This window comes from Sceloporus occidentalis, unplaced genomic scaffold (genome assembly GCF_023333645.1).
Source record: "Sceloporus occidentalis isolate IW3139 unplaced genomic scaffold, rSceOcc1.0.p SCAF_74, whole genome shotgun sequence".
NCBI lineage: Eukaryota > Metazoa > Chordata > Lepidosauria > Squamata > Phrynosomatidae > Sceloporus > Sceloporus occidentalis.
The window spans coordinates 5,121,720-5,138,140 of NW_028317054.1; the positions used below are offsets into that span (position 1 = coordinate 5,121,720).

Sequence of the window (16,421 nt, forward strand, 5' to 3'; positions counted from 1 at the left end):
CACATTATCAATTGGAGGAAAACGACTTAAGAATTGTGTTGGATCAACACTACATAAAGAATGACATGTTACTTATGGTAGGCTGTGCTTTTAAGGGATCCTTCTGAGATGCATGTGTTGTCAACCCTAGTTGACAGTGGTTAAAGATGAAGAGTTGTAGAGGTTAAAGATGAAGTTGCTTTTACAACACAAGTTTAGAAAATAATTCAGTTCACTCTAAATGCAATACAACTGTACACCACATACAACATCAACAAACAAAAAATTGATCATTATTCATATTGAACATAAAGGTAAGCTCTTCGTTTTTTTTGTTCTATATACCTTTAATGGGTGGTATTTCGATTTTTGGTGGAGCCTCTGGTACTTTCTCTTCTGAAACTGGTTTCTTAATGACCTTTGAAACTTGAGAAATATTTGGATTTTTAGCCGTGTAGGTTAAAAGAGCATTAAGAGAAAAATAAGACAACACTATGTGGGACAAACATACAAACATAAAAAAAAAGATTTTTTTTGTTGTTCTGAAAAAAGATGATCTTGTACAAGTAATGAAGATGGGACGTTTAAACACCATTTATGAATATGTTAGAATTGTTTCTTTTGATGAAGATGATACATATGATGAAATGGGCTCTGAATGTCTTTAAGCAAGTGAAGGGTAATATACCTTCAACATGTACAGTTTCTTCTTTCTTTGCTTCTTTTTCTGTTTTAACAGGCTTCTTAGGCTCCACAGGGACTTTAAAGAAATTAGTTCAAGACATTCCAACATTTAGAAACCACACAACACCATGTTGTAAGTGTTAGTTAGGCGGTTAATTCCATTTACTGGAAGGGGGTTGGCTTTTTATGAATGATATTCAGCTAAATGTTAATATAGTATCTATATTTTTAATCACATAGAAAATGCTATATGATTGTAATAAACAAGTAGTCCTCTACAATAAGAACTACTGTTAATTAATGAAGTAGGATATCACAAGAAGTCAAAATTATTTATTTTGTTATTAATATACCTTTAACTGGAGGAACTTTTTTGGGAACCTCTACTTTTTTAGGGGGTGCAACTGGTGTTTTCTCCACTGGAACAGGTTTCTCTGGTTCTGGTTATTAAAAGATATATTTTATAAAACAACTGACATCACAGTTACATCAAACACCACATCCATTAAGAATGTAACACAGACAAACATACACAACAACGTTGAGAGATGAATTTGGTTTTTGCATTCTAATTTGAACCTAAACATGTATAATAAATAATGACCTTTTTTGAGAATGACTTTTTCTTTCTCGTGAACAGGTGTGGGTATTTTTGGTTCAACCGTCACCATTTTAGGCTTTTCAAGTTCTTTAAAGTAATGATACAGATTTTCAGTGTAAGAGAGAGAGAGACAAAACAAGACACTAGAACACATAAGACATGAAACACATAACTTTTAAGATGTGAAGTACCTTTTGGAGGTGAAACCTCTTTTTTAGAAAGTGTTACTTTCCTTTCAATGACAACTGCAGCAGGCTTCTCGGGCTCTTTAAAACATTAATTATAAAACTGCTTTTAGAGTTTAGTTTTGCATTTAGCAATAACAAGTAATTTTTGATAATAGGTGAAAAATATATAGTTCCAATTTATTGTTTCTAAATATATATTAAGGTCTTTTAAATCTACAAAACTGACCATGCTTGCAGAAACATTTTCGGTGATTAAAAAGCTCAAGAACAAGACAGCAAAAGAAATTGAAGATAAAAGACACACAAGATGTAGACTTGTACCTTTTTCTTCATAAACCACCTCTACTTCTTGATAGAATCTTCCCTTTGCAGCTATAATTTCCACCTGGGGTTCTTTTTCATAAACCTCTTCCTCATAAATATGTTCTTCTTCATAGGCTTCTTCTTTTGCTTCATAAATATGTTCTTCATATATTTCTTCTTCCCCAATTTCTTCCTCTTCATATATTTCTTCAGCAGCCTCTTCTTCCTCATAGACTTCTTCGGGGGCCTCTTCATGCAATTCTTCATGTGTTTCCACAGAAATCTCTACTTGTTCTTCATAAGCATATTCTTCTTTCTCATAGGTTTCTTCTTCTATCTGAGGTTCTTCCTCATAAATTTCTTCTTCTGACCCCAAAACTTCCTCCTCATAGATTTCTTCTTTTTCCTGATAGATTTGTTCTTTGACAACCTCCTCTCTTTTTCTGTATACTTTTTCGTATACTTCTTTTTCTCTATAAGCTGGTTGTTCAATTATTTGATCTGGTTCCTCTTCATCTCTAACAGCAACTATTTTTGCTTCCTTTACTTTCCTGGACACCATTGACACTATAAATACATTTTAGTATTAATATTATTTTCATACTGTATCAATGAATACCTAATATTTAATAAAAATATCTATTTTTTTTATTTCTGTAAATTTAAGAAATAAAAACATTTTAGAATTTTTTGTAATTAAACATTTCCATATGGTTAGGTTACAATGTAGTAAAGTAAAAAATTTGAACTTTCCTAAAAATTTATTTTTTAGTTTATTTTTATTTTTGCTCTTGTGAACAAACTGCAAGATTATTTTGCTATATATATATATAGTATTATAATACAAACACAATTATATAATTGTATAACTATATATCTTAAATATATTTTCTATATTAATATGTTCTCACTATGTCTTACTATATTTAAATAATTTTGTTCATGTTTTACATTATATTTCTTTTTAACATCTATGGACTACTAAACATTACCAATCCAAAATACTGATAAACATTATCAATATTATATTATCTTATATTAATATATACCTGGAACTGGGGTAGTGACTTCTTTTTTGGCCACAATAATGGGTATTTTTTCTACTTCTTTGGCTTTCTTTGGAACACCAGGTACTTTAAATAGTAATTTTAAACATGTAAGGGCATTGCCAATAACATAGAAAAATAAACACAAAAAAGAAGATAAGACGCACTGCAAGACATTTTTCTAAAGAAATGTAATGTACCTGCTGGTGCTGGAGCTTCAACCTTTTTGGCAGTGATGCGTATCTTTTCCTCTGCTTTCCTTTGAGTATCGGGCACTTTAAAAAACATATTTATAAGATGTTTGATAACCACTCTCAGAGAGGTGTATTAAAGAATGTATGAAGGAAGATGGATATCTAAACACATTTAGAACACCTGACAGACGAGACTGACAAGGACATACAGCATGAGAAGTGCTCTGCAGTGAAAATCTAATGAAAAAGTGTCAATTTTTGACACTTAATGTAAGCCCTATAATTATCAAAATTCAAGAGAAACATAAAACATAAATTTCTATCTACATTTTTTGTTACGATGGACAGGTTCATTAGGATTTATATAGCTCTAAGAAACAAGAGTAACACATTTTGATACACGCAAAATTGTAAGCTACCTTTGGATGGTGGAGCCTTTTCTTCAGGAACCAGCTTCTTTGGGGCTTCGGGAACTTTAAAGAGTAGTAGTTCGGTAAGAGTATGTTTTGTAAACACAGACAAACATAAAATGCAAGAGATTTACACTGCTAGGTAGGACTGACTTTTTAAGACATGAAAATGACACAGACAATATACTTGGACAGACAATTAAGAAGGCTACGTTCATCCTCTTCCGCTAAATGATGACTTGAGTATGATATGTTTTTAAGTGGAATGTCGCATTAAATAGATGGGGATTGAGTAGGGAAATGTGGAAATAGATGTTGCTGATGTAGCAATGCTTATTTAAAATACTGTAAAATAAAATAGAAAACAGTGAGATATAACTATATATAATATGATAGGGTGAAAGAAACCCTTATGATTCCTATATTATTTTCAAGATAACGCTTACAAAAAAAGGAGTAAAGTATCTTTGAATACAAAACTAAAACTCCATTGTTATGCATTTTGGGGAAAGGGAACTTTTTTCATGTAAACATTTTATTTTTGCAAATGATGTAAAGAAAGAGCAGTCTTGAGTTAATATACCTCTCAAAGGAGGGGCTTCTGGCATTTCAGGAGCCGCAATTGGAAGTTTTCCGGCTACTTTAGGTTTCTTAATGCTCTCAGGAACTAAGATACAGTAACAGACCACACTTAAGAATTCCAAAGAATGACACAGGAGAAACACATAACACTAAGAAAACTTGTAGGAAGAAACACCGAAACCCAAGAGGCATAATAACAGAAAAAACATATGAAATAATCAAAGAAAAGTCAAAGATTTTTTGGGGCTGGATTTGAATTATACCTTTGAGTGGAGCAACTTCTTCTTTAGTTTGAACAGGAGTAGGTACTTTCTCTTCAGGTATTTTCCTTTTAGGCATCTCAGGAACTTTAAAATAGCAATACCACTTATTGAATGTCATGTTCAAATACTTTTTAGCAAAGTTTATGACACAGTTGGTGAGTAAAAGAACATACAAACATAAACATGGTAAAAAAGAGACAGACACCATAAAAAGCCTACAGGGTGCTTGAAATTCTTATGTATGAGGTCATATGCCATGCTAAATTGACTTCACCTTCTAGAATAGTCAGTGACGTATTTAAATATATACTCTATACAATTCAATATTTCATGTTATAATGGAGCCACTTCAAAGCTCTGATTCCAGCTATATCTTGATATAATGATCAGATTTTTGTCCTACATTTTCCAGTGTGTAATATGTATTCTTTGGCACTGGTAACACTACATTGTAGCATATTTAAAGTGATTTTCTTCTCTAACACACTATTTTAGAATATTGAATATGCATTGACATGTTAATATGCAAATGTCTATGCTTTTTGGAGCTAAACTGTTAAGCTCCATTAATAGGATTACGTGTATCGGGGGAATGCACGCAAGCTTTGCCCAGTTAACGTAACATAAGCAGTTAGAAATTTTACATAAATAACTCAATCTACCTTTAGCTGGCATGGGCTCTTCTTTTTTAGTAACATGTGTTGGTACTTTTTTCGGAGCTTCAGGGGCTTTAAAGGAATACATTTATGCCAGTTGTAATATGGGCACCAAACTCAATATACTTAAGTTTAAATTCAGAGTTTTAACAGAATAACATTAACACAATAGACATCTTCAGGTACACAATTAATTTACATACACAAATACTGTGGAACATTGCCACGGACTGTATGAAGTAGTTACTCTCTCTAGTGTTTAAGACGCGTTTCATAACTGATGCCAACCTTTGTCTTCGAAATGAGGACATGGTAACTTAAGATGCATTAATAACACGTGCGTAGTTTTCTACCTTTAGCTGGAGGGCCTTCATCTTTTTTAGGAATGAAGCTGGGCACTTTTTCTTCCGGTACATGCTTTGTAGGCACTTAAAGAATATTGTACCATTTTAGAATTACGAATAAAGATAAAGAAAGACATATTGTATATATATATATGTGTATATCTCTCCAATACAAGAGGACAGAATAGGTGCTATTGTCATGTATGTTACATTGAGCCTTGTCATTTGATTGTTCGGTATTAAGACCCATATAATCTCCAATTGGTTTTTAGTTTACCTTTAGCTGGCCTTTCTTCTATTAAAGGAACATATTCTGGAGCTTCCTCTTCAGGAGCTGCTCTTCTTGGAACTCCAGCAACTTTAAAGATATTTATAATGCTTATTACGGATCATTTCTAACAAATATTTTAATGTGCAGGCATAGTTTAGTGTGGGCAAGCACGTTTAAGGTTAAAAGGTTTAAAGTTACCTTTGGGAGATGGTTCCTCCCTTTTGGGTGCAGCAGGTGGAACCCTCTCTTCTGGAATAGGCCTCTTGGGAGCTTCTGGGACTTTAAGCATATTTACTTATAAGATTTTTTTTTTAAATACCACAAAGCATGGTACAAAGAGGTGAGTGAAAAAAGACACACATACAAACATAAAAAAAGACAAAAAAGATGCAAAAAAAATTTATTTCTGATTTAAGAATATCAGGATTATAAATTGTCCTTGGTAAATTCTAAGAGTACATTACTAAAATGGGATTTGTAAATGTGTATTTTTTTATTTATTTAAATGGTTAAATAACACAGAAAGTCGCAACTCTTGTTTTTTTCCCCAACACTAATTGTTCAACAAGACTGAAACTAAAACATGCTAAATAAGACGCAAGCTTTAACAGACCGTTTGGAACACTGGACAAACACAGAACATAAAAAGATATGACACGAAGAATGCAAGACTTTAAATTGAACTTTTAGTCTTAAGAAATAGTTAGTGGGAACGGCATAATGCTAAACACTTTATACATATTCAGCATACATTGTTTTACAATAAATATACCTTTAGCTGCGGGAGCCTCTACTTTAGGGGGCACCACAACTGGCACCTTTTCTACTGGGACTGGTTTCTTTGGTGCTTCAGGAACTTTAAAAATAGAGTAATTGTATATTAGATATTTAAAATTAATTTTGTCTCAGATATTGTCCCTAACGTATATAATTTTAATTTAAAAGTATTGTTTTAAATTATAAATAGTTCATGCACCGTACAGTAAAATCCTTTAATGAAATATCTTATAAAGGTGACTTTAAAGAAAGACATTTCTATACCTTTAGGAACCGGTGGTTCTGCCACTTTTGGAACTGGTTCTTCTAGTTTCTTGGGGGCTTCGGGTACTTTAAAAGATACTAGCTTTTATTATTTGTTCACAGAATGTACTCGTCTTAAGATAATGGGTTTATGGTTATTCAGTAAAGGTAACAGACAATGGAAGTAACCTACACAAATATTAAGGGCTATGATTTGTGACAATTAAACAAGAAACAACTACGCAGAGATGGACAATATTAAAAACAGTTATAGCACTCCATTATATGAGTGGACAGATGTTTCGACAGGACGATACATTCATATTTCAAACACTCAGATTTTCACATATTGCAGCAAGCTACAAGTCTGAGCTTCAATATCGGATTAAGCATGTATGAATTGTTATTTTGTTATATTTAAGGAAGAAGAATGAACAAAGACTGCACGCTAAACTCGGTAAAGTCAGTACCACATTACAAGAAAACATATCACAGCCTTGGGAGATACAAGAAAAGTAAAAAAAAAAAAAAAAAAATAATGCTGTAACTTTTAAGTGTATAAAGATTTGTAAGCAGCAGACAGCGAAGCCTTTTTGCAGGAGACATGTACCAGTAAGCTGCCAAATTATACCTCTGCTTGGTGGGGCAATCTTTTTAGGTACAGGCTCTGGTGCTTTTTCTTCAAAAACAGGTCTCTTTGGTGCTTCTGGCACTTTAAATACATTACACACATTTAAAATAAACATGCGTGTACATCTACAAATCACTTTACATGGACACACACTAAATTATACACACATACACACACACACACATATATATAAATATATCTACAAAGAAGTAGTATGAAAATCCCAAACAGCTTAAAGATAAGAACATATAGACTCATGCTTTATGTATAAAACACAAAGTACCTTCCTCCGGTGGAAGTTCTTTTTTGGGAACAAGTTTCTTTTCTACGACCTTCTTTGGAGCTTCAGGCACTACAGATGTTTATTAAATGATGTTAAATTCTAGCTCGTGGATTAAGGCAGCCTTTTATTAAAGGCTGTTTTAGAAGGTTAGAAGTAAGGTTTTAGAAGTAAGGTAAACATATAAAATACTATATATACCTTTGGATGGTGGTGCTGCTTCTTTTTTAGGAACAGCTATAGGTACTTTCTCTTCTGGTGCAATTTTCTTGGGCACTTCAGGAACTATAAATATATTAAACTTGTGAATGATTTTTTAGGACTTTTTTTTAGGACTGTGCAATTATATGTGTTATGCACGAAAAGTATTAAGGTGATTCAGGGCAAATCACAGAAAAGCATACACCCTGGTTAAGATGCAAAAAAAAAAATCAGATTTCTTTTGCTGGTGACGCGTTTCACAGTATCGATTATTATAACCGACATAGCTAGTACACCTTTACATAAAGCTTATAGAACATAAGAGAATTTAGTGCACATTACAAACATATGAAGATTGAAGCAAAGAGGAGTTAATGCAAACTTAAGTTTCATTAAGAATAGCATTATATGCGTTTAACAAATAAAAAGAATAACATCATACGAATATAACAAATACAAGGACACACAATCCTATCCATAAAATGTGCACACATAAGCTTTAGATGATACCTTTTGATGGTAACACCTCTTCCTTTTTAAGTGCAGGTACTGGTACCTTTTCTTCTGGAACAGGTTTTTTAGGAACTGCTGTCATGTTAAATATATATAATATTTAATATGCTTAAAATAATTAGTTTAACGTGTGCTGCAAAGTTACTGTACATGAAGCGCAAATGACAATAAACAAGAATACATGTTCAACACATATAACATATAACAGACAACAACATCTTTTAAATATACCTTTAGGACTTGGAACAGCCTCTTTTTTAAGAGCAGCAACAGGTACTTTCTCATCAACAACTGCTTTCTTTGGAACTTTTGTCACTTTAAAAATATTAATATACTTAGGTCATTTCACTTGATCCCAACAACATGTGAACTAAAATTTAACAAAGTACTCTAAATGTGAGTTGGTAAAGTATTCACAAGGCCATATATGACTGAAACTTTTCAATATCCCTGACTTGTCCGAAAATTCTATAGGCTTTAGAATATATTTTGTTGCTAGGGTCCACAAAACTGCATATGAATTTAAATGATCTATTTAAATTCATCCAAAACGCTTGATCAGAAAGAGTAAGTTTAAAATGAAATTTTACCGTACCTTCAGAAATCTCCTCCTTTCTAGAGATAGACACAGCCACTTGTTCTTCTACAACAGTTCTTTCATGGACATAAGGCGCTAAAGATTTATAAAAATAAAACACTCAACAACCATTCTTTTTAATAACTGGGGTTTGCCTGTATTATGAAATAAGATGTGAATATTAAGAAAAGGTAATGTATCTTTTAATTATTTGTTACTCTTAAATTGTCTTAAATATGATGGAAGAGCATGGTATAACCTAAAAATCCATATTGTCTTTGTGGTTAACAGTAGACGATAAGAACCTGAGATATGACTTGATGAGCAATATATGAAAGGTCAAAATATGTGAATCAACAATATTACGCAGCAGCGACAAAACAAACCGATACCCGTGAAGCCATCAAACATGACAAATATCCAGAATCTGCCCCGAGGCTTTGGAAATACCACCCACTACCCAACATGTTTAAGTCTGTGAATACCTTGCTCTGCCTTAACTTATGTCTCCTATAATAAGCTAGAGAGGGACAGCCCTGGGTGCCAGCTCTGATATGAATCGTATTTATAAAGGACTGACATTGTTGTGATAAGAATATGTTGTCAGGGATTGTAAAAGACTAGGCATTCATCATGTTAAGTGGCACATACCTTTGCTTGGTGCCTCTTCTATTTTTTGAGCAAACTGGATCTTTTCTGTAGTGATTTTCTCAGGCACTGAACATAACAACAAAAATATTAGTTATTATTATTATATAATTTAGGGTAATATCCAAATTGAGTAAGATTGTACAAATAATGATTTGACTCACAAAAGAGCTTGGGTAGAAGCTTAAGATTAATGAGCATATAATTGGGAGTTAAGTCGCACTTGGAGATGGTTCTCTGAGTTAGATATTAGGCTTGAGTTTAAACCAGCAGCAAAACGTCATAATGGTCTAATAGGCCAGCTTATGAGGTTTTGTGGATATTGCAGCTCTAAGAGATCTACAATATCCAGGTAGCCATTCATACCTTTTACAGATGTCATTTTTTCTTTTCTACTCATGGCAACAGAAATTTCCTCTTCTGATACTGCCCATTTTCTTGCCTCTTGTACTTTAAAAATAATGTTCATTTTAAGTCTTTTTCTAAAAAGTGCTCTTGTTGAAGCACAGCACATTGTACATAGCATAAACACCACTCAAGTACAACTGGCATACTGAAGCGAATGTTAATAAAAGAGAAGGTGGTGGTTATGAGACTTTGCTTCCTGTAATCATTATTTTCAACACACTTGTCTTTTTTGTTCACCATACCTCTCGTTTCCTGAATCTCTTCATGAACAGGGACTGGTAGAGGTTTTCCAGGCTCCACTTTTTCTTGCACTTGTAAAACAATACATATTGATAATAAATACCCACGAGACTAACAGTATATTTCAGGTAGAAACTATCTGTGGTGGTAAACAAAGTATGCGTTAAAACTGAATGAATAGAGTAAACTAATACCTCTCCTCCTAATGCCAGCTTCCTCTTCTCGGCTCATAACCTTTCTCTCAAATGTCTCTTCAACAGGTTTTCTGAGCGCTGTAAGATCAATGTTTCAAATGTTTTACAAAATAGCCTTAAAAATATATTAATATTATTCAACAAAAGTAATTATATTTAAGAAAATGTTTACATGATCATAAACATCAATAATATATCTACCTGGAGGAACACGTGGGCCCTTTGGTTCTATTTCAGTTATTCTTCTTTGTGGAATCTCCTCCTCAATGACTAAATAGCAATGCGGATAAGAAATAATAAAAGTCATAATTGAATAGAAGATATTCTATGGTTAGCCAGCCAGTCAGTCAGCCATAACTGTTTGGACTCGGATTAAAAAAAAAGCACTTCTGAAGAGCAATTTTTCTAGAATTTGTTTTTTCTCTTCCTTATGTCAGTTTCTGTTCTCATGTAATCATCAGTATTATTTGAATTTACAATGAAGGATTTAGGAAGAAAAAATTTATATTTTAGTTAGTACCTAACACAACAGAAAAAAATGATATTGCACATATTGACAGACAAGAAACGTTTCTTAATTATCAACTCAATAAATCATATATTTAATGGTAGACAGACCCATGTGGAACTGTCCCAACTAATAGAATAAAACCCCAGTGACCGCATATAAAATGGGCCATGTCTTCTAAGTGAAGAGGAAAATGACAAAACAAGGTTGTTTACACAAAATTTCAAGTCTAACTAACATGTACCTTCTTCATAATATTCTTCTTTTCTCTCTTCGTAGTATTCTTGTTCTTGCTTGTAGACCTCTGCCTCATAATATTTTTTCTCTTCTTCATAAATGTGTCTTTCATAGACCTCTTCCCGTTGGCCAAACTCCTCTTCAGCAAATTCTTCCACCTCTCCATAAACCTCTTCTTCATAAACAGGTTCCGACTCAGCATAAACCTCTTCATAAACCTCTTCTTTCTTTCTTGATACAGCAACCACTTTAACATCCTCCCTCCTCTTGGCTGCCTCATGAACTTTAAAAAGATTTACTTATATTAAAAAGAGCAACCGATGAGAACATCGTTGTTAAGCGGTAGATCATTAGATTATCTTTGCTGGTGAATAGAATTGATTAAGACACTGCATAGCCAAACAACTTTAGTGTGTAAGAATTTGCAGCCAAAGGTTTTAAAGTCATACTATGCGTTATCTTTGAGTGCTGGATAGGTGTCTACACCAAGGATTTCCAAAGTAATCCCCACTTTCTGGCACTCAGAGGGTAAAATAAACATAGAAAAGCCAACACCAGTAATAAGAAGCAAAAACAAACGTGAGAAAACAACACAAACAAAAAACAAACACACTAGTATATGTAATTATTAACTCATCCATTTAATACATGTATGATTACTCCTCATCGACATGAAAACAACACAAAGGTAAGTCACACACATAGTAAAACATGTTCTATATAGTTGTGTTGACATATAATTTAGTGACAAACGACTATATACACATTAAAGAGTTACTGAGCACAAAAGGAACACACACAAGACAATGCCAACGTAAGTTTGAGCTTTAAAGAATGTTTGCTTGCATTTGCATGCCATTTAAGAAGCACTTTTGTACTGACGTGAATTTATGGCTTTTATGTTATATGAATATTTAAAAGAATATAAACGTGCAAATGCACTAAGATGGAACAAAGAAAATGAAGAGTATTTGGTGGACCAAACATCACAAATAGTTACATGTTAAACAAGGAAACACATAAAATAGTAAAAAAAACACATTCATTTGAAACTTTTAGAGCACAAAACCTGCAGTTGTTTAATGGATGTGGGATATTAAGGAATGAATGATGGATCTGAAAGCTTATGGACAATCCAGTATTACATTTGATGACTGTAAGTGGCTATTAAAGGTGAAGTAATGCGGACTCATCACACGGTAGGCCTAAGGAACTCTTTGGGCCTGTTTACCTTTAGCTGGAGGGGTAGGTACAGGAGCTGGTGGTGGAGCTGGGGCTTTTTGTTTCTTACCAACTGCAGAAACTTTAATAATATGATAAAAATATAAGACATTTGCAAAATATCCTATACTAGTCTGCTCGTCGGCTGAAACACTGGCATTTCTTACGTCACAAGAAATCTAGAAAATATATTACAAGCTGTCCATAAAGACACAGTAAATGATGACTTACTTTTAACTGATGGTACTTTCTCTCCCACATCTGGAACATCTCTAGGAACCTTAACACCAGGCTTGGGTGCTGTAAAGAAAGTGCATGAAGCCGTTATCACAAGTTCTAAATCGGTGACAAATGGTGTTCAACCACTATAACCCAGTGACCTATGGGGTAAAAATGTGATTGTCATTGCATCTCGGAGCATCTTTTGTTTTGTTCAAAGAGTACATGGGTTGATGACAAGATGATCTCAAAACTGCAGACATTCCATGACTGATTAGTAATGATTGAGTCTATAATGAATATCAATTATTCAATCAATTATTAAATCTTATGTACTGCAAGATTTAACCTACAAACACTTACACAATACATGTAAAATATTTTAGCATTTAGACATAATTCAAAGTAATATACATGCCTGTTTCGTGGGGAAATTGCCACATGAAAACGGAGCTATATTTCAACATTTAGTACAAAGCATGGCTATGATATGCTTTCAATAATATATGCATTTTTTTTGTTAGCATTAGTTACAGCCACATGATACAAAATATGATGAAAATGGTTCCAAAAATTTAATGCAATTAGCAGAAAAAGCTGCTATTAAATAACCCATTTAATTTATTATTTTTAGTAAAATGTACAAGTTCACTTTACTAATGGCAATTTAGAGAAGTTGGTGTTTAGTTTTGTGGGTTAATGTTTTATCTTAAAATGCGTAATTTATTGTACCTCTTGTTCGTTTCTTCTCTTCGGGTACAGGAGGAGGAAGTATGATTTCTTCAAATAAATAAATACCCATTTATTCAGAATATATTTTTCCCCGTGGCATGAAAGATTTTTTGGTTTTCTTTTTGTTTTGTACTGATGCCATAACCACTACCCTTTAAATGGCGTTTGTAGAATATAAAAAGATTATACTGGCAGATTATACTGCTTGGAAATGTAGAGACTAAGGGAATGTTTTATACTTGAGTCTCCATCCACAGAATGATATTAAATCACTAAAGCTAGCTTTTTTTACACATTATATAAATGCAAAGAATGCATTATTTTTCAGTGCTGTACCAACTTTTTCGTAGTACTACATGGTTGGGATCAGCAATATAATGTGAATAGCGTAGACACAGTATATCCATACCTTCAGGTACAACTTCTTCTTCTAGAGGAGCAGGGATATATGGCACTCTGGTATCTGGGACATCTGTGTAGACAGGTTACAGGTTAATGTATCTTTTTTTTTAAATTAAAGTAATAATTTCAACAATTCTAATAATTGTTAGAAATCAAGAAAACAAATGACCAAGACCAGGTGAAGGACCATAGGGTTTGGCACAGCTCACAGTAACTAAACTTTCGATGATTTGTAATTTTGTAATTAATCAAATAAAAATAACACAGAATACCTTAACAATGTTTTCACTTATAGGGCAACAAACTACAAGTGTCTGCATTTGCGCCATATGACTTGTAAGAGTTTCTTACAAAACACTTTGGAAAGTGTTTGATTGAGAAGGGTATAGTCACTCAATGGTAATAAGGAAACACTGCTGCATTTTCTTACAATAGTTTTAAATTCCAAGAGGAAAGCTGTTTTTGGCAATCCATAATAATTTATAATTATAATATATATATATATATATATATATATATATATATATATAATTGAAATGATTACATTCTTTTTTAGCAGATCACCAAACCACCACACAAATAATATATCTTGACCTTACCTGGTGGCCTTATCTCAAGCTTCATTTCTGCAAAAGAATACCGGAAAGTTGCTTTATAATAATTTTACTAACATTCTTATTTAGAAGAATTTTGCTATTTACTACTTATGAAAAACAAAGCAAGAATTCAACACATACTCAAGAAACACATATATTGTATAAGGAATAAATATTAGGGATTCCATCACACTATATATGGCCACATTTTGCCATTTTGTATATTTTATATATATTTTTTTTTACTACTCATGGTATTTTTTGTAGTATTGAGCATTGTAGTGATCCTATATCTATGCATCATTTCTGTATGATTCAAATGCTATCTAAAATGTCTGCAAAATCATTCATCAGTTGCTTTTTTTAGGGGAATGTGCATAATGGGAATGGAAAACTCATCGGAATTAAAAGATGCAAGGTTGATAATATATTGAAGCGGAACCTATTATATATGATATACAATGAAAATTACATTATTATTACATAAATAATTTAATAATTACTGATAACAATAACAATAATGAGAATACTTCTTAATACAATAACAATTGCCTGGATTTAAGGCATTTTGCTTGAATTGCTGTCCCCCAAAATCTAGAAACTAGACGAGTCACTGAATCAGGACATGCTTAATCCTTACTGTTTCTCACTAAGTGGGTCCTGTAACGAATGTGAAAAGGTTACAAAAAGGGCCCAACTGGGGCGATGTCTATTTGAAGACAAAGAACAATGATTGAATAACCACTAACCTTTAGTTGTCAGATATAATTCAGCTGTGCTTGTTGCTTCGCCTCTTGGTTCTAGGCTGGCAATTACTGAATAGACTCCTGCGCAATAGGAATTAAAGCAAGAATTTGTTGTCGTTGTTGAATTGCGCAGATGCATTTTACTTTATAGATTCTGATGACTGGTTGCAGTGAGTAACTATACATAATAGGCTTTCTCAGAGACCAGTTGCTTTGCGTTATGTACAGACATTAGCTAATATACGTGTAAATTAGTACACAGAAATTACACAGGTACCTTCATCTTCAGCAGTCACATTGTGAATAGTCATGTAATGCCAGCGGCCTTCACTTCTGAAACTGTACTTTGGGCTTTCTTCCAACTCCATTGTGCCCTTGTACCAAGTTACCACAGCATCATCAAAGGAGACCTCACATTCAAATGTTGCAGATTCGTGTTCACTCACAACAATGTTCTGAATGGTTTTTGTAAACTGAATAGGCTCAGCTATACATAAAAACAACAAAAAAATTGAATACATTATTAAAGGCAATAATACGTCCAGAAATGTTGTCATCTAACAGTATGAAGATAACTAACATGAGTTTTCATACTTAAAAAATAGTGCAATTCACTAACCTTCGATAATTAAATCTGCAGTTGTTTCCAGATTTTCGTACTTGCACGTATACCGTCCTTGATCCTCTGTTCTAACATCTTGAATGATAAGTTTATGTATCTTTTCCTTGACCTCTGTCCTGTACCGCCCTCGTGGTTCAACTATTTTTCCATTTTTGTACCACTGGGATTTCACGTTTGGAATAGAAAACTCACAAACCAGAGTGCTACTGTAGCCTTCCTTGATAGAATTATCCTCAAGATGCTTTTCAACAGCTGGTTCTGAAAGACAAAAAAAGAACAAATGTAAATATAACATAAACATATATAAAACAAAACAAGAAAGAAATAATAAACATAATTACCAATGACAGTTAGTTTGGCGCTAGATATGTGTGGTCCACACACTACTCTGTAATTGCCTTGATCTTGTAGCTGACAATTCTTAATTATAAGAATATGACGATCTTCCTGAATACTGATGTCATATTTGTTACTGGATTCCAATTTTTCAGTTCCTTTGTACCAAGATAGTTTGATTTCAGGATAGTTGATCTTGATTTCACACTCAAAGATGGCATCTTTCTTGGTTACTACAATTTGGTTTTCAATGTCCTTGACTAAGTTGATTGGCTAAAAAAACAAAGTACAAATCAATATGAATAATTCAACCAATTGTCAACAATATAAAATTACTTGCTATGTACAGTTGTTAACAAATTAATTCCATACATCAGCCTGTGTTAGTCTCTGCTGAATGAATGCGACAAGTTCATCGAATTCTTGCTCTTCAGTTCCTGATCTCTCCTCAAATTCAACCCCCTAAAGGAAGGAAAATTAAAAAAAGTATTAAAAACAATATTACATTTATTTTCATGATAATTATTACCAATATGTTTAATGTTTAGATGCTGCACCTAAACATGAAA

At 33.0% G+C, this 16,421-nt stretch overlaps 1 protein-coding gene across 1 annotated transcript in view; it reads right to left on the reverse strand.

Moving 5' to 3' along the window:
- The window catches only part of LOC149286002 (titin-like), a 200,452-nt gene that overhangs the window by 110,116 nt on the left and 73,915 nt on the right, over positions 1–16,421 (reverse strand). Inside the window, exons 59-88 of the mRNA XM_089494688.1 lie at positions 16,225–16,314; positions 15,858–16,125; positions 15,514–15,774; positions 15,172–15,381; positions 14,898–14,975; positions 14,152–14,178; positions 13,560–13,622; positions 12,431–12,499; positions 10,986–11,261; positions 10,435–10,503; positions 10,234–10,311; positions 10,042–10,110; positions 9,758–9,841; positions 9,395–9,460; positions 8,762–8,839; positions 8,398–8,481; positions 7,654–7,737; positions 7,456–7,524; positions 7,173–7,253; positions 6,294–6,377; positions 5,528–5,608; positions 5,260–5,334; positions 4,251–4,334; positions 3,989–4,072; positions 3,002–3,076; positions 2,805–2,888; positions 1,774–2,322; positions 1,456–1,530; positions 1,017–1,103; positions 668–739 (exon numbers count right to left, since the gene is read on the reverse strand). Coding sequence (XP_089350814.1) covers positions 668–739; positions 1,017–1,103; positions 1,456–1,530; positions 1,774–2,322; positions 2,805–2,888; positions 3,002–3,076; positions 3,989–4,072; positions 4,251–4,334; positions 5,260–5,334; positions 5,528–5,608; positions 6,294–6,377; positions 7,173–7,253; positions 7,456–7,524; positions 7,654–7,737; positions 8,398–8,481; positions 8,762–8,839; positions 9,395–9,460; positions 9,758–9,841; positions 10,042–10,110; positions 10,234–10,311; positions 10,435–10,503; positions 10,986–11,261; positions 12,431–12,499; positions 13,560–13,622; positions 14,152–14,178; positions 14,898–14,975; positions 15,172–15,381; positions 15,514–15,774; positions 15,858–16,125; positions 16,225–16,314 — 3,454 coding nt within the window. The remainder of the gene's footprint in view (positions 1–667; positions 740–1,016; positions 1,104–1,455; positions 1,531–1,773; positions 2,323–2,804; positions 2,889–3,001; positions 3,077–3,988; positions 4,073–4,250; positions 4,335–5,259; positions 5,335–5,527; positions 5,609–6,293; positions 6,378–7,172; positions 7,254–7,455; positions 7,525–7,653; positions 7,738–8,397; positions 8,482–8,761; positions 8,840–9,394; positions 9,461–9,757; positions 9,842–10,041; positions 10,111–10,233; positions 10,312–10,434; positions 10,504–10,985; positions 11,262–12,430; positions 12,500–13,559; positions 13,623–14,151; positions 14,179–14,897; positions 14,976–15,171; positions 15,382–15,513; positions 15,775–15,857; positions 16,126–16,224; positions 16,315–16,421) is intronic.